Source organism: Erithacus rubecula (assembly GCF_903797595.1).
Source record: "Erithacus rubecula genome assembly, chromosome: 4".
NCBI lineage: Eukaryota > Metazoa > Chordata > Aves > Passeriformes > Muscicapidae > Erithacus > Erithacus rubecula.
This window is the reverse complement of record NC_136686.1, coordinates 47,913,876-47,933,282: the sequence shown is the minus strand read 5'-3', so window position 1 is coordinate 47,933,282 and position 19,407 is coordinate 47,913,876. Positions and strand designations below refer to the sequence as shown.

The following is a 19,407-nucleotide window of genomic DNA, read 5'->3' as shown; positions in this document are numbered from 1 at the left end:
CTCAATATCCCTTGTAAGTCTGCATTCTCATCTCTTTTTAATGCAGTTCTAAAAAAATCTTACTTTCCAAGGACAGCAAAATGAGACTACAGTTATTATATGAGTGGTGATTATTATGTAAATGAAAAATATTAAATTAAAATACAGCTGAATGCCAGATATGCTAAACTTTCTGGTGGCCAGCAAAACCTTCAGCATTTCTGTCGTGAAAAATGCAAGCTTAAGGGAATTTTTTTTCAATCCAGCACATTAAATAAAAGGAAAAAATCTCTGTTTCTGGAATTTCTAATTTTCTATCTTCATGTTTGCTTCATTCATAAAATAGGTTGCAACATTTCTGTTGTTTACAGATGATGTTTTCAGACTTTTTTTCTTATTTGTTGCCTTTTGAAATTTTTTTAGGGTTTTTTTTGCCTTTGGAAATGCTCTTTTGTTTGATAAAAAAGAAAAAAAGTAGGCTGTCTTTCTTTCCAAGGAATGACCTCATATCAAATCCAGTTAATTTAGTTTACCTTTTGTTAATATATTGTGCTGTGTAGCTGTGGCAAAAGGTCCTTGTTGAGGCACTTAAGACCCAAATGCCTAAAGAAAAAGTTAGTGGATAAACTAGAAATTCATGAGCTTCTTTCAGGTAATATGGAAAACTCTCCAAATTACCAATCCATGAGGAGGAAACATCAAAGTCTTTTACCATTGGCCTGGATAAATTGGTGTTGAAGTTCACAATAAAAATGAGACTGAAAAATACCTTTTCCATGAGCTCTGGGGAATATTGTAAATCAGGTCACACAGGGATGCACTCACTGTTCCATGTGAGTGCATGGCAAAAGATTTTGAAACCATAAGTGAAATAGGAATGATAGCATTTTTCAATTATGGGGCTGAGATGAGAGCAACCATGTGAAGGTTTAGGGCCTCTTCCTTTGTTTAGATAATACCAAATGCCACAAATACCAATGAACCAAGAGACATCCTGTTCCAAGTATGGCAGGAAAGGTTTAGAGATAAGGTTTATAGATAAGAAAGCCATAAAACATGGTAATAGAATGATTCCTATAGGTTGCATGCAAATATTAGGAAATTAGTATTTTGCAGTAGATTGGTTAATGGAAATTAGAATATTCATCATAGAAGAATATTGTATTTTAAACAGGAAATCGCTCTCTTATCCTCTTATCCTCTCTCTTATCCTCTTTACTCTCTATGCTCTATTCTCTCTACTCTCTTATTCTCTCTTACACTCTCTCCCTCATATACCCACACCCTAATAATAAGCTACAAACTTCAAGACCAGAATATAGAGAGCTCCTGAGTCTGTCCTGGTGACCGTCCACTCCCCTGACAATAACCCCCACACAAAGGTGTTCCAAATTCTGGAGGTCTTTTTACTTGGATTGACAGATTTTCATAGGCTGATGGTTGCTTTTGCTTCTTCACGTTCTTTTGTTGTGAAGATGCAGTTGAGGCCAAGAGCCCTTACTGTCACCACTGACAGCAGCCATCCAGACTGAATAAAATCACCAGATGTCAAAGCAAAAAATTCCTGCTGTAAGAGGAAGATGAAAGTTGTCACATCACAGGGTCATCACATCACAGGGTCATCACCTGGGCTCACAGCTGAGGTGAGAAGTGGAGTAAGGGGCAGCACACAGGGAAGGTGCTCCTGGTGCTGGGACAGTGACCTAGCAAGCCTGCACTGAAGCTAATTAAATGCCTTATGGTTTTATTTTTACATAATATATTGTGTATTTTCTTCTTGTCCTTCCTTACCATGTAGCTGCAGGTGTGGAAGTTAATTAAAAGTGACCACACTCAGCCTTTCTTTGATGGACCTGCAATATGAGCAGACTTGCAGTGTGTTAGACAATGGCATCGTGCCCCTGTGCCCCACCTTCATCTGAGAACATCACTTGGTGCATCTGAGGAGAAGGGAGGGGGACACCACAGGGGGCTTGGGGGGTGTTTGGGTGTGGGGATTTGACAGTTTTTGATCTTTGATTATCAGGGTTTGGCAAACGGTGAAAAATATGCTGGTTTGTAGTGCAATAAAAATAAACTAACTAGGCAAAAATGATGTTAGAAGAAAGTGAATGTAGTACTGGTCAAAATGTTTTAGAAGAAGGGTAAGAGGTAAAGGAGATTAAAAGTTAAATAAAAGTAAATAAAAATAGTAAATTATTCAAAAGGAAATAAGACATTCCTGGATGGTTTTTGGTCATTTTGAGGAAAAAATTCTATTAATATTGAGAGAAGGTTTAGGCAATAAATAGTTGAACATGAAAGTGCACACTCCCTAGACAGCATCCCTCAATTTCTCAGAACAAGGGTGGGAAAGATAGACAAAGACTTGTGGTTCATTTGGCAGATGGGTTAGTAAAAATGCTACCTACCCTTGCTGTCAACCCTCTATTCATTAATCTTGCTGGGGAATTAGGATTATTACATCCAAGAGAAGAAAAAAAAATAAAAAACTGTTTAAGAAAACATGCAGCATAAGCCTCAATTTTTCAAAATGACCTTCAAGAAGTGGGACACATGCAGTACCAAGGAGCTCCCATTGCTTTCCCCAGCTAAGCATAGGGGGCTATATGAACACTACATAAGTTTTGGTGATTGAAACCCCTACAGAAATAAAAGCAATAGTGCAGTATTACCCAGACCAGGAAGAGTAATGATGTTTGGTGACTTACTAAAATTAACAGTGAAAAAATCTAATTGCTGTTACACTCTCCTTCTTGGTAATTGTCACAGTATGCAAGGCTCTGCAGTGGAGAAAAAGTGTGGCTGCTGTGCTGACAGAAGTCACCAAATATTTGGAGGAAAATAACACAAATGTTACAAGTAGTACATGAAGGATGACATTGGTTCTATTTTTAATGCTATGTTTTGGTAACTGGGAATGCAGAAGCTGATTTGAATATGCAACTCATCCAAATCCACTATAATCCTTTGTTAGTTTCTCTTAAAGTCCAAGCAATCCATAAGAGATATAGATGTACAACCTAATATTTTTCCTTTTTTTTAATATTCTGCTCAAAAAGCCAATTAATTAATGAGAATAGGGAAAGAATGCAGTTAAATTGAGGTTAAAAAAAAAATAATGTTGTTAATCTCAAATGATTATTATTCCTTAATCATGTAGATTATTTCATTGTGTTCAAATTCTCATCATGTAAGTCAGTTTTGCATACAAATAGTCGTGTCTTTAGCTGGTCATTTCTACACACATTTTCTGCATTGACAAATACAACCAGAGCAATTACTCATACAAATTGAGCATCCAGTTACGTGCTCATGTATATACTGCTTTTTGTTCAGGAAGGTATGTTTAAATCCCTTTGTAGGAGCCAGTAATCTATGCCAGTTACTTAGAGGGCACAGAAGGAACCTAATCCTCCCTCTCTTCATATGGGCCACCTGTCATAGCAAGTGCAGAGAGGCCATTTGAAGGAGCCAGGGCTGACAGCAGTGCACAGCTTGCACAATGCCAGCCCTCTCACTCCACTTTTGCCTTTATGTGGGGATCAAAGGTATGAAAAGGGGCCTCACACATGTGCCAGCATTTGACTTATGGGGTCTTGTAGAGGCCAAAGAAGGAACTCTGCCTCCTACCAGGCAGATACACATGGAGACCTTCCAGATACCTTCTAATTCAAATATCACACTTGTACTCCACAGTCTCATTTAGATGATTTTAAGAAGCAAAGTCTTTTTGAGAGACATGTTTATTCAGGTGTGGCCGTATGGCACTAAGTCATTTTAAGCTGGATTTTCTTGTAGAACTCTATTTTTTAAAAAAAGACCACAGAAGGGATATTATCCTTATGCTTAGGGCTTATTATCCTTATGCTTAGGGCTTCTCCTGGCTACTTCCTCCTCTGTATACCCACACCTGGGCACTGGCTCTTCTGTTTTCCAATCTGTGAAAACAAGCTATTGTAGAATTGGAGGGAAAGCCCTGCAGCATCTGTTTTAAGTCAGCAGTATTTTTGAGATACATCTTAAATGGCAATCAGAATGATGACTACTAATCAGTAGAAAAGCTATAATAGCATAGTAAAATATAACTTCATGGAGGAAAAGAAAAAGGATATTTTAGTACCAGATTTTGTCACAGGGGCTGTAGTAGTTTGAAGACATTTTGCACTAAGAATCAAAATCCTGGTGCAGACATTTGCATGCCTCTGTTTCCCCATGAATGCAATGTAATGCATGTATATGAAAATGCATGTATATGAAAAGGTGTTTGTGTAAATGCTTGCAGAATCACAGTTTAAATTTCCCAAGACACTTCTCAAAATACATGCATTTCCTCTTTGCCAAAGTTGCTGTTTCTTTTCAAGAAGATGTTTGAGAGAGAGAAAAAATGTATTGAATTTTTTCATTTAAACAAAATCATTTGTTTTATAACCATGTAAAATGAAATTAAAATGCTACCTTTATAATAGACTGATTATGCAAGTGGTGCACCTTCCTGCCTGGCTTATGTATTTCATTGTCTAAGAAATTATGGGGGGATGATGATCTAGCCATAGATGCAAGCAGGTTTTATTCCAAAAGCATTTTAAATGATATTTTAATTTTGTAATTCCAAAACCCAACTGATGAGCCCTGCAGCATTTAGAGAACTTTCAGGCAGTGAAATTTTCCAACATGCTCTTTCATTTAGTGGTGGACACTGAATAAGGAGCTCCTGTGTTCCTCACAATAGCCCCCTCCAGCTCATCACTCCTTTTCATTGCATTGTTACAACCATGCTGTAGTTAAAATTACTCCCTCCAGGATGCAAGGGAGGGGAAAGAGGTGGAAAGGACAGCAAACACAAAACTGGATGAATTTTGTTATTATATAGTTAGTTTCTAGCATCTGTTCTCATCTTTGAAACATTAATGCTTTGGCAGGATAGCAACTTGGTAAAATTAGTGTAGTGGTTGAGGCTGGTTTCTTGGTTTTTGAACATAATACTTTCAGAGAGTATGAAATGAACTTTAAATAAGTTCATTTAATACTCTCTGATGCTAAGAAATGTTCTGTGACAAATGCCAAAGTGAGAATAAACATAAGTCAAGTATTTCAAGTGTACATGATTTTCACTGAAATTTATGCCAAACTGTTGCATTGCAAAGTGCTGTTCAGAAACTGAGGTGTACCTTGCCTGCAGGAAAATGCCTAATATTAGTGGCAGCATTGATCTGCTCTGCAATCTTTCAGCAGCAAAATATTTGAATGCCTGGAAATTAGGGCTATGCAGCATTACTTTTCACTAGGTGCTTCAGGCAAATATTACTAGTGGGACCCAGGCATGTCAATCATTAAACAACTTCTACATCATCTTGGAAACTGAAATAATGTATTTTAACATTTGCCTCCATGTTAAATAGATGCTATGCTATGTATTCCTGTTCAGATGAGGAAAATTAGGCTGTTTCTTCTCTATCTGAATTTATTGCTATAAAAAAAGGCCTGGCAGTCAGGACCCACCTACCAGTGAATAGTAGGAGACAACCTGCACCTGTGGGATTAGGTGCAGCAGCAGGAAGTAAGAGCACTTGCAGTATATAATTAACAAGGATTTTTAAATTTTTCTTTCCCCAAACAGCATGTTCATCTTGCCAGGTTAACTAGTGATTAACCCTAAAAAAGAATGTGCTGAAGCCTACACCCTTGTTTAAACTCATTCACTCGCCAGTGTATTCAGTTACTTGTGTAACCAGTGACAAAGTAACCCTATTTACAACTCTTAATTTCCTGGTATTTTATTTGATGTCTTTGTGTTTCCAGTTTCTCTATTCATCTCTTTGTCTGGTTCTCTTTCATTTTCAGATAGGCAAAACAGCTTGTCTCTGTTCTGAATAAAACAAACTTATAATAACTCTCTATCTCTCATAAAAAACCACACTATTTTTCTTGGGGAAGCTTTCAGATATATATATATATTTTTATATTACCTGGATAACATACCAGGTTAAATTTTTTCTTCCAAAGATGTGCAAATAACTCTCATTAACTTCAGCAGATGTTCTGCCAGAGATTCAGAGAAGATTTTTTTTTAACTGAGTAAGGATGTGGAGACTGGAATGCTTTAGTCTTTTCAATTAAATGCCCCCTGTGACAGTTATTCAAAATATATCTCAGTTTCTATTTGTTCCTCTTCTAAGGTACATGAAACTTCTCAGTTGTTGTTTAATTCTGTATTAACTTGGATTTTTTTTTTTATGCTGAATAATTTTAAACAGATCAATAGAGGATAGTGTATCAAAGGTTTCCAAATAACATATAATCCCTATTGTAAAAAGTTAAAACATTAAATATACAGCATTAAAGCTATTTTGATGCTTATAATATCCTTCTTTTCTTCTTCCACATAATTTCAATGCATGTAATATGAAGAGATAGTGAAATATTGGGTATACTGTTGGCTCATTCAGTGTTTAATGTGTACATTGCCCACCATCAGCAAAGATGATTAACCTTCAATGATTTTGGTGAAGTTTGAAACAGACATTTTCAGAGTATTGATATTCTACCTTACCCTGACTTCCTTCTACTGTAGTCAGACACTGTTTAAAAGGAAAATTAATTTTTTTTCCACAGCAATTTCAAAGATAATTATCCTGCACACATTAAGAAGGATAAAGTGTTTTAAAGAACTGTAATTCTAATTGGTAAATGTCACCAGCTGTTGCAGTTACTCTTACTTGTGTATATTCTTTTAATGATTACACTCCTGTGCCACAAGCTACATGAAAATATATTCACTAGGTGTGAAATTCCCATATGTCACAGCTTCAAGACTAGGTAAACATCTCAAAGATAAGGGAGTTAATGCTGATGGGAAATGTTACTTTCCTTGCTTTGGCTGTCTGCAAGATAAACATTTTTTATTTAACTTAGTAAAAGAAAATATTCTATTAATTGCAGAACCACTATCTCTTAGAATTCAGTGGAAGATTCACTAATAAATACATTTGAATGTATATCTTCAGGAACTATAATCAGCCTTTCATTTACTAGATTATCTCTTTCCCCCATCTCTGGAGATTTCAAAATATTTTTCCATTACTCATCCAAGTTGACTCTAATAGAATTCCTATAAATTGTGTATGAGGTTTTAGAAAGTACATAAGGTTTCAACACTGATTTTATTCTCCTGTGCCATCACAAATGAGTAAAGTAAGGTAAAATATGGAGTTTATTGTTTTAAATCTTCTTCACTTTATAATTTGTATTAATATAAATATTAATATAAAATATATATAAATATAAAAACATTTCTGTCACATTTTAGTGAAGGTACTTTTTAATGAAGATCTGTTGGTTTCTCTCAGTCTGGTTTTCCAACAGAAAATGTTTTGTCTTTTGAAATCTTAGATTTTTTTATTCTATGCTTAGGATTTAGGTGTGTGATGCAGATGTAAATATCAATGGTCCTGCTTTCCTCTTTAGAGTTCTATATATGCTTTATTCTAAGCATATATAGATGGGGTAAGTTTTTGCAATGGGCTTTCATTGCCTCTGGAATGACCAATCCAAATGTAGGAGATATTTCAGTTATTCACTGAGTTTTGGACGTGCTAAAAGTATCAACACTGGCCATAATTCCACATTTAATGGTTACTTTTAAAAGGTGAAACTGCCATACATTCACATGTATAAATAAAAAAGAAAATCCTTTTATTTTGGAACATATTCCTCTATATGTCTGTGGTAGATTCAGGGTAAAAAAAGTTGACCCTCATAGGCCAGGAAGTTTCATTCACTGCAGCTCTGAGGAAAGAATGCTGTCATCCTGGGCTGTAATAGGATGACAGCAGTTTCTGGACAAATTTTAGTATGGACATGTTGAACCTCTCATTCCCTTATGTGCTCAGACCTGTTCATATACATTGCAAAATATTACATACAAGATAATAAGAAATAAGAAAAATTTAATGTTGAATATTCACTTGCAGACTGGAAAAAAAAGCCTTAATATAAAATGATTTGTTAATATTTTAACTACATGAGCATGTTCATGCATATAGGCTTTTAAAATATGCTAAATATTTTATAATGTTGTTCATGTCCTATTTTCAGACAATAACAATTTCTGAGAAATAGACATGTTTTATGCTTGGGAGTTCATGGGCTGGGTATATCTACTTTTGTCCTCCTTCCCTAGAACTATTTGTTATTCTATGGAGTCTTAGCAAAATCTGCATCCTTTATAAATATTAAGGCCCATGTAAAGGCTTACTATATAAAGTATATATATAAGGCTTACTTATATAATATTATAAAGCCTAGCATTCTTTTGCATTCCAGGAACATTATAAGCTATTGTTTGGGAGTAAGTAATACTTCTACAAGCTGCATTCTGTGCAGAAGTGCATTCTGTTAGAAAAAAGTGAACCACTTACCAGCTCTGCATGCACTGCCAGTAAAGGGCAAGTTGCAGGCTGTTAGGAGTGTTATTGAGGAACAACCCTCATGACTGCAGAGATCCAGAAATTGCAGCTGGATTCTAGAGGGGAGAGCAGTTTCAGCCACCTCTGTGCCTGGACAGCTGTACACATACTCACCACATATCCTAGCCTGGCTCATGTTTGGGGTGTGGTATAAAAATTATGCCTGCTCTGCTGTTCATACAGATATGTTTCATGCAGATATATTGGCACAGGAAGGGAAAAACTTTGGTCCTTGCTCCTCCCCTAGCCATCCTCTGGGCTGACTGCAAGTTTACAAAATATAAGGGTGCAGGATCACACTCAAAACAAGCTTTTTATCCTGTTTGCTCTCAGGGATGTGCTTGAGCTTAGTTTGAATTGCAGTTCCTTGAAGCTAACATCAAACACAAAATCTGTACATTGGAAGTAAATTAGAAGAAATCTTAGGCAGTACAGAAGGAACTGAACACTTTTTAAATCATTTTCTGAATGTGATAGCAGGGTTTGGATTCCCACTCTCGGGCTGGAGTGGCTGGCTATCAGAAAAGGGGGAAGATGCCCAAGTTTGCCATTTGCCAAGAGCCAAGACTTCATTCAACTGCATATGGCAAAGTAGATTTATGACTCAGAATAATAAATTAAAACTGTAGAACTTCATTGATAGTGAAACCTCCTGAACATGTTAACTAACCCAGAATTCACAACAGATTTTGTTAATACAGTTTGTACATGTATGAGCATTGTAACATTTGTTTTCATCATGTTTAACTTAAGTCTCGGTTGTTGAGGGGCTTGTCTTTCCTTCCCCTCACTCTTTGTCTTCACAGAAACCAGGAATGGATCTAGCAGACACCTACATTATGTTTGTTCGGCAAAACCAGGATATCCTTCGGGAAAAGATCAATGAGGAAATGTACATAGAGAAGTTGTTTGATGTAAGTAACTAACCTTGCAGAGTTTGCTGGTATCAGAAGGGGTAATCTGGACTTTGATGGTGTTCAGCAAGCTGGTTAGATACTCATCACTGTTGATAGTTTTTTTCTTTTGTTCATTATCTACAAGCTTCAGCTGTCAAGGGTGGCCTTTCTTCAAATATTTTCTGCATGAAACTTCTGAGTGCTAGAAGACAGAAATAAAATTGGTGGAATATTATTATTTGAAATAGTAATTTTCCACTGTGAATAGTCCAATTATATTCCATCTTTTGATTTTTAATTTCTTAATGGGGAGAATTGGATTGGTGTGGTTTGTGGATTTCATTGCAGACCAAATTTCCCTAAATTAAGAACTTTTACATACCACTGCCTGCTTGTATACAGAAAGAATACACAGATGTGGGTTTGACTGGTACCTCTGTGAAATTGCTTTTAGGATTTTATTTTATGGATTTCCAGTTTAAGACTTCTAACTTCGTAAGGTTGACATTGGTTGAATTTACATTAACATTTATTGAATTTTCAAACTCATTTTCAAAGTTCTAATCTGACTTCTGCAAATTTGGAGTAATCCTTATCCTCAAGGTGCATGCAAAAATTTTCCTCAGCTGTGATAATAACTTCTGCAGCCTTCTTCCATTCATTCACCCTGATTCCTCATCTTTTTGTTAGAAATGATCACATTTCAGTTCATTCAAGTTCTGACTACTAATTTATGTCTAGTATGTCCTTTTCTTAGTTGCCTGAAGGAGAAGCTGTAGGCAGCTGAAATAGTACCTTCTGTATAAATTTAAAGCACTACACAAGTAAAATATACATAAAATAAAAGCTCTTTAACTATAAGCTTGGATCAGTTTACATGACAATTTTCTCAGTCACAATTATATAGGAATTTGCACAGGAAAATAAGTAATCTCTAGCAATGTGAAATGGAATTTATTACAAAACTAATTCTGGAATGTAATATAGACTTTGAAATGTATTTATTTGTGTCATCTCCTAAGTATTTTAGAAAGCTTTGCTGGCAGTTTCATTTAATTATGCAAGTTACAGCAAATGTTTTCATAACAGCAATTCACAGCCTTTACTGTGACATTACAGTTGTGGCAGTCACAGAAGGTCCCATAACATAGACTCTCAGCCATGGTATGTCATGTCAGTGTTTGTTGTTTGTTTGACTGGGTGGTCAAAATAAGACCTAACTTATGTATACAGATTTTATATTTCCAGACACTCCCAGACATCTTCTCGAAAAAAAAAAAAAAAAAAGAAAAAGAAAAAGAAAAAAAAAAGTATCATCTGTTTTAATAAGCTAAGTGCTAATATGTGTGAAAAGAATGATTTTATAAAAGCTTTGATGCCCTGCAGGGGTAGAAAAATTATCATCCATCCAGCTGGCACCTTCACAAAGTACTAAAACCGTATTAGCAACTTCTGCTTCAGTTTGCTTTTGCAATAAATCTGCAAGCATATGTTTCATTTTCAAGTTTCTATTTTTTTGGTTTTGTTTTTGTTTTTCTTTGGGGTTATTTTTGCTTATGTTGTCATTTCCTGAACATTAATAAAATTATCTGCCTAAGGCCAAGTCTAACTCTCACTGGAGAGACCATGTTGACTTTTTTGATGCAGTGCGATGGGACTGAGTTTCAGGCTGTGTCAATGTGGGGCACTGGCCTGGGAACTCTCAGGGGATCCTCCACACCATAAAGTTACCAGCACAGTTCCTGACATGATTTTGGCTTAGCACCAACACAGGGACAGGGCTTCAGCAGGGCTGGGTTAATGTGGGTTAAAGTCCTCTTCTGTATTTCATTCCAGCAGTTAAGCTTTTCAGCACAAGAGAGCATCTCCTACATGGACACAAGTTTTGATACAGCACTTGCCTAGGAGTTTGCAAACCCATTTCTGTCCCCTTTTACTCAGTAGTATACATTGTATGCTGCTGTGTCCAATGCTTGTATCTGTAAGAAAAGAAAAGATACACACAAAATATGCATTTTTTTGTATCAGATATCTATTAGTGTCTCTATTTTTCTTTCTACATGGTGGCATCACATTTCTATGTAACATCACACTGGAAGATATAATTGATTGGAGAATTGCAGCATTTAAAAAGCATTAACAAATATGGGAGCTCACAGCATGCAGAAATGTAAAACAAAGTCATCTCACTCTGTTAATTTGCCTTTCCTGACATTAACTCAGATTTAGAACATTATGACTGAGCAAGATTTTGCAAATTATTTCTGAAGGGTTTTTTTTAAGCATTGCTTTAGGGAAACCTAGGTACTCTTTTTTATAAATTCAAATCTATCAAGTTATATTTCAATAGAAAGAATAAAATATATACACATTTTCATGTAAATATACTTGAAACTATTGGACTGGCTGGAGTTGTAGATCACAGTTGCTTTCCTCTTAAAGCACATTAAATTAGTATCAGCTAAGTGAAAGAGGAAAAGTACACTTTCCTGTGCTTCAGCCAGGGAAATACCTCATCCAGAATAACAAAAATCCTGACTGCTCTGTGTGCTAGATATCTTAATTATACAGAAGATTATGTCTGAGACACTATTTTAACCCCACAAAAATGTATAATTGCAGACTATTTATGTCCAGATATCCCTGACTTGATCCAGGGCTATATGCTAACAGCAAAACAGTGACCAAGTGAACAGCATGTCTATCACACAAAGTTATGTACATAACAAAGATCATTGAAATTTAAGAAAAATATTGATACAAGTACAAATGCCTGCCACAATATGTTAAGGTTAGGAGTTGTAACATTTTTAATCTATCTGAGAAGGTTCTAACTGGAGAGAAGACAAAAAAAAAGTGGTGTTTTATGGTGGTGTTTGGTAAGCCTATAAAAGCAGTGCCCTGCTAGACAAAATATGAAAATAAGGAGAATGGAACTTAAGCTTGTGATTTGAACCCTTAAGTATGAAAGAGGTTCAAATCTCCAGTGACTTTGAAAAGAAACTGGGCTGGTAGTTTTTTCTGCACCATTTTTAAACCGTTTAGATCTTGTGGCTCAGTACATCTGCTAATCATGCAGCAGAACCAAGGTGGGAATTTTTTTGCTTCATTTCCACTGAAAAACTCAGCTTCTGGGTACATTTCATTATGACCTCCTCCAGGACTGTAGACAGCAGGCAGGGTAATATGTCCAGGTGCTCCTGCTAGCATTGGTCTCTCCCAGGTCAGGGTGCTTCCTTCCTGTTCTCAAAACTAGTCACCGGGTTTGAAGGCACAGAGATTTTTTACTTGGTCCATTTATCAAAGACATTGGAAATTTTGCCTTCCTTTGCAGTAGGGGACATGGTCTTCTTCCTAAAATCAGCTGGAGTTTAGTTTGTCAAATTCCTTCTGTCACAGGGATTCGGGACATTTATCTCCTACTCTCATGCAGTAACAGCTTATAGTTGAGGGCACGAGGAGGCTTGAGGGTACTGTTTATTTGTTTTTAACATCACATTTCTTAGCACTTGAAACGTTTGTAATCTATTGCATAATCTACTGCACATCTGCAGTAGCTCTGGGTTAATGTTTTAGAACAGTGTATTACTTTAGGTGAGGTTTTTTGTAAATAATTTTTAAAATACTTGTTTTCAGAAAAGATAGTAAATCAAGTTGGTGAATGGAAAAATTAAATATTTAGAATATAACTACACAAACCTAGAATAAATAGAGAATATTACTAATTATTATTAGTACCTCCCTTATTTATAAAGATAATCCATTTCATGGGAGATGTAAGAGCATCTGTGCAGTCTATCAAAAAACAGTGCTTTGTATCTGATCACAAAATGACCAGATTTTAACAATACTCAATTATGAAATTCCCATAGGATCTGGTTCTACCTTCTCAAAATCAATAGGCCTTTTACCCTTAACTTTAATAAATGTGGTGCTGTGTCCACAAACATGCCAGGTTATTCCCATTGACTTGACTTAGATTCATGTTTCTACTAGAACTTTTAAGATGGGACTCAAAAATCTTGAACTCCTGAGCATTTTGATATACATCAGACTTGTAAATTTAAAACTATTTCCTTTAAATGAAATTGGATTTTGTTGACAAACCTCTTGGAAAAGTATTTCTTTTAACTTTGCAAACCACTCTGTTAAAACATGGATGCAATACTTATTTTCTGTAGTAATGTCTAGTTCCTAAGTGCCACTTGGGTAGATTCTCACTTTTTTGTACCTGTGAAGTATGGATATTAAAAAAAAAAAAAAAAAAAAAAAAAACAAAAAAAAAAATCAGACTTTTTGCTTCAGTTTTCTTCTTGGTGTACTTGCCATTGACAGCAGTATCTAAAGGGTTATATTTGTGTCTGTTGTGGAAAACTTATGGTGTAAACAGATGTATGATTACAGTTTTATTAAGACTATATGTGCAATGAAATCTTTATGCAATAAGTGATTGCTGCTCTGAGAAATAAAGAATAGTTTCAGAGAATAGCAATATTGCATCAGTGTTCAGCCATTGATACAACTGAAAGGGTGTCCAATTTCTTTAGGCTGTAACTTTTGGGAAACCTCTTCCCAGGTGTACCATAAACACATAAAATAGAGTTCACATCCTGGGAAGGTGAGCACTGGCAAAGTGGTGCCCACAGCTACTTGCACAAGTTGGCACCTGTGAGCAGATGTTGGCTTTGGCCCTGATTGCTCATCTCCTCTGGGTGCCAACTGCAGGGGTGTGATGCTGCATTCCTGCTGCTTTGCAGGGACTGCCCGTGTGGGAGAACTTCCTGGAGGCTCTGGCCTCGTGCATGGTAACAATTCAGCAAGCTGTGTGAGAGTTTATATGGCAGGGAGCTCATACAACTGTCTTTGGAGTGCAGAAAGACTGAATGGCTTTATGAGCACTGTAAAAGATTAAGCACTCCAGATTTACTAATCTGGTTTTGCTTTTGTATTTCAGAGGTCCAGATGTAATGTGATATTCTTTTTCTGTTGAAAAACTGCTTGCATTTTGTCTGGAATGTTTATTAAATGCTAGTAGTGTTCCCATATTCCAACCATTATTTTCATTTTCCATTAGTAGCAGGGATGGACAACTCAAGTTCAATGATGTACTTGAGATTTTATAAGGTCTTAATTATTCTTCAAAGGTTATTATGATATGTACTCTGCTCAATGGCTAAATGGAGATATGAAGCACTCATCTGACTAATTTCTGTTTGCCATTCATACTGTTTGCCAAATGCTTTATTCAATTGCCTAATTTCTATAGGTTTTCTGACCTATTTAAAAAAGTGTTTAAAAAGTGCAAATCATTGTGTTACACAGCTAAGAAAACAATTTAAATTGAGTTTTCAGTAGTACCAACTCCTTGTGCTGCTTAAGTCTGCCTTAAAAGCACTATTTTTGTATTTTGTCTTCAACTATATTTTTCTAGAAATTTTTAATTTTTTTTTTCTTACGTGATTTTTTTTCCTTATTCTCAAATTACTTCCTGTCACACTAATTTTAATAAGTAATCTTCACTTTTGTTGTTATGTAATTATTTGCAAGTGTGTGATTTGACAAAAGATCTACTTGGTTAAAGGCCACATTTGAATCAAAAGCTGTGTTTGTATTAACCTCTGAGAAACATGAGAGGACCGTGCCTAATTATTTAAAAAAATATTCAACAAAAATGGATTGTAGCTTGTTGATCTTCTTATTTCTTTGATAACTCAGAGTAATCTTCAAGAAATATGTGGGCTTCTTTCTCAGATTCTTGAAATTTGATCACAGTGCAAAATTGTCCTTTGGCACAAACCCAGAAATACACATCTTTGCACGATGCACCTGGACATATGTGGCAGGTCTGGTAGAATCAGCTAATTAACAACACAGGCTTAAACAGGCACCTCATCTGGCAGTGTAGTTAGTTGCCTGATGGTGCTCAGCAGGATTTGGTAGTGCTTTTTATTTTTCTATCCTAATGGTCTGCTGCCCACCTAATTTTGCCTTATTGTCAGCCACTACTTACCACAGCTTGAGGCCCTCCCAGGAGGCTAAATTATTATCAAAGGATTAGGGAGATGTAGCCTTGCAGCTCTGACATTTCTGATTACTTGTCTATGCCAGAACAGTAATTAGCTGTGACTAATTAAGAAAAATGTTCCTGCCATAGAAAACCATTTAAAAGAACTGAGAAGTAGAAAAGCAATTGAAAAGCTGAGCAGTGCTCAGATTTGCCGATGCTCTTTAGATTTTCACCAAAGTCTTAACTCATCTTTAATTGCATCTCTTATTTTATGGGGAAATAGAAAGCTCGTGATATGAAAACCACTCTGTAGTTGTCTCATGATCTAACAGAATTTTTTTTTTTTAGTTTTGAAACAGTTGTTTCTTTTCTAGTAAGAGTATTTTAAAGTAAATTGTTTGCAGTGTCACTGAAAAAGTGAGTTATATTGACTTGCTCAAATATAGGAAACTCTTCTGCAAGGTGGAACAACATCTTGCAAACTTACTGTTTGAAGTCTTTTTAAAGTTCACTAAATTATTCCTGATGTTTTCAAACAGATTTGCCTCATTTTTCATGGTACCGATCTCTATAAAAGAAAAATAGTTCATTTGAAATTGGAAAAAAAAGGAACCTCCATCTGATTTCAGGCAGTGTAGAAGTTTTCTTTGATTTTTTTTTTTTTTCTGGATTATGCTGAGAAAAAGAGTGCCCACTCTTGGAAAGTGCTGATTATGCAGCAGCAAAGCTCAGAACTGTTGAAATCAGTGTGACCATAAAACACTTAAAGTAAAGCATGTGCTTCAGAGTTGGCTGCTTCAGGATCAGAATATTCAACAATTTGTAAGCTGTTTTATACTGTAGCTGATAGTGTTTCCTCTAGAGAAACACAATGGCATATCACAATGACTGTATTTTATATGGTTTTTGATATGATATACTTTCACACATCTTCATTCTTTATGTCATTTTAAGTTCCTGAATTTCCATTTTGTTGTTTACCCCACAACCCAAAAAGATATGAAAATTATTTTCTCAAGACATTAAATATCCCATATCCAGTCTGCATTTAGGATTCATGGAATGGATGTCTGACACCTTTTTCACATCAATTCAATCATATTACTTATATTTTTCCAGAGGGGGAGTAATAAACTATGAAATAAATATTCTGATGTCTTGCTAAAAATACTCTCTGGGTATAAAAGGGAAATAGAAGATTTTTTTTAGGGCACTAAAACTAATAGCATGGTACTCAAAATTCCTTACACTTCCCACCCCTCTAAGTTCCCTGACTTGTGTGAGAAGCTCACTTTTTTGGAAACAAAAAAATGAACAGTGTATAAATTACTCTGGATGTTATGAGTCACAAGAGGAAAATGAATGTTATGAGTCACAAGAGGAAAAATGGGGAGAAAAAAATCCCAAACTTAATATTTTATCTGATTTTTTTTACCCTGAGGGAATTTTTTCAATAAATGGAACTACAAGGGGGTTTTGCTTGTTTGTTTGGGGAGGGTCTATGGTATTGGAAGCTTCCAGTGTAGTTTGCTCATATGCATTTTGGGTATATGCTGTTCATTCATTTATTAACTTAGCTAAATGGATCTATCCATCACTCACAATATCCATTCATGAAAAACAATAACAATTCTATCTAATAAAAGAGAGCTCCTTCCAACATCCAGGCACAATTTAGTCCTTTAACCTTTTTATCCTGCTAGGCATAAAGTAGCAGCATCTCATTCCAAGCACTGCACTTTTTCTTCTTATCTAGATGGCTTGAAATGTGTCTGGCAACCTAATAGAATCAATTGAGCGTGGACAACTATAAAAATATAAAATAGCACTGAAACTTTAGATGAGTCTGTCAGTAAGTGTTAACTGTGGCTGCAGCTTTCACATTCTACACAGTCAAGAGAAATCAATAAGGATTGTACCATTTGTATTGTCTTACCTAATGTTTGTTCACCATGAAGTGCCAGGCACAAGCACCATCTAGGGAATATTGATTTCTTGATGTACTGTAATTCACACAACGTATAAACAGCAGGAGAACCTTGTGGCTTCTCAAACCTTACTTGCAGGTTTGATGTTTATACTTGTATTTCATTTGGGTCAAGCTTAGTTGAAAAAGGAAAGTAAAACAAAACTCTGTGTAAGTGTTCACAAATAGACATACAACCACATTGTTGATCACATTACAAGAAAAATCATGTCAGAAACCATAAGAATAAACTAGTTTTACTATAATGAGTCAGGCATAAAAGAAAGAGGTTGCTATATTGCAAACCACAATAGGCTGGGATGCTGCAGAGTGCTCTGACAGGTTTGCCAGTGGAAAGAGCTTCTTCACCTTTTTAATCATTGGAAACTGAAGCTTTAGTGCTGATTTAAATGTGCAGAACTGTGGAACTAAATAGAGATTACTTTCTTTAAATAATTTTCAGGTGTTTCAAGGCATATTTTCTTAATTTATGTTGCACTGAATTTCCTTTTCATAACACTGCACTTTAAAGCACAAGGAAAAAAAAGTAAAAATAATGCAGAGATAAATCTGCTCACAAAAACCCCCCAACACAGCTGTAAAATTTCCATAGCTGAGAGTGCTCACGGGCAACAGGGTCCAGGATGGAAAGGAGCATACCAGGCACCTGCCCAGTCCAAGGACATTTCTCCAAAGAGAAAGGGAAGGAGAGAAGCAAGAGGGAGGCAGGAGGCTGGAACTCTGCTCCACATTAGGGCAGCTCAGCATAGTGCCCAGTTGAAGTGGTGTAAGAGAGGAGTAGCTCCAGCAGTGTGCATCTCCCTGCCAGCTTCACAGCTACATCCAGCTCCATCACATGGCACTGCAACAGCATAAAGAGTAAATGCACAAGTCAAGATTGATGAGGTGGAAAGAAATGAGCTGCTGTCAATATTCACTCAGAACTCAGGATGGTTTAAATACTGTAATAAAAACATCTACTTGACCTCACTCCACAGGGAGCAGGGAATCTAAGTAGAAGATTCTAGGACAAAAACTACTAGAGTGTAAAAGCTACAGCTCAGATGCTGATCCACTTTCAGCCTACCTCGCTTTTGGTACCGAGATGAATAATATTCTTACTTCAAGGGAGAAATGCAGAAAAGCATGAGGTCTGCTGTGGTCCCTTTGATGATACCTCATGATGATACCAGGGAGTTCTGGATGAGTGGGCTAAAGCAGAGATGTGTGTCTTGACTGCATACCTTAGCAGGCAGAGTGGCTTATCAAAAGGAGGGAAAGGGATTTTTTGTAGGAGTATGTAGTGACACAATAAGGGACAGTGGTTTTAAACGGAAAGAGCATAGGTTAGATTAGATGTTAGAAAGAAAGTACTTAGAGGGTAGTGAGGCACTGGAACAAGTTGCCCAGAAAGATTGGAGATGCCCCATCCCTGAAAGTGTTGAAGGTCAGGTTGGACGGGACCTTGAGCAGCCTGGTCTGGCAGGTGGCATCCCTACCCATGGCAAGAGGATTGGAACTGAGTGATCTTTAATGTCCCTTGCTACTCAAACCATTCTGTGATTCTATAATGCTAGGCATTCCCTTAGGAAGACTGCTTAGCATTTGTACAGCTAAGTACATTTGTAGGGCTTTTGAAACTAGAGACTGAAGCAAGTGTTATAATGAGTAACAACTTGGTCATTTTGCATTATGTTAATTTGTTTATTTTGAGGATCCAAGCTGGCTTTCATTTCAGGGTCACTCAAGTGATGTTCCCCGTTCTGTGCCTTGGAGGATGTTTGTGGTTATACCCAAATTGCAACACAACACAGTGTAGCAAGACTGACAGTGTTTGCTCCACAGAGTTTAGCACCAGAATAACCTATGGAAGTTTTGTTCACAGATGCAGTGCGTATCCAGAGTGGAGCAGAGAAACTGTTTATACTGTTAGTCTCTCACAGTCATGAGCATCATGTTTAAAACCAGAACAGTAATATTACATATGTCCAGATATGGAAGGAAGTTATATGTGTCTAATTTAGCAAACTTTGTTTCCCAGCTTATCTGCCATATGTGAAGAAGCCAAAAAAAAATTAAGATCATACACAT

At 36.2% G+C, this 19,407-nt stretch overlaps 1 protein-coding gene across 2 annotated transcripts in view; it reads left to right on the top strand.

The window, feature by feature from the left end:
* The window catches only part of CADPS2 (calcium dependent secretion activator 2), a 280,136-nt gene that overhangs the window by 249,151 nt on the left and 11,578 nt on the right, over nt 1-19,407 (top strand). For both annotated transcript variants that reach the window (XM_079303954.1, XM_079303955.1), the window contains one exon: nt 9,254-9,361. In XM_079303954.1, the coding sequence (XP_079160080.1) occupies nt 9,254-9,361 (108 nt within the window). The remainder of the gene's footprint in view (nt 1-9,253; nt 9,362-19,407) is intronic.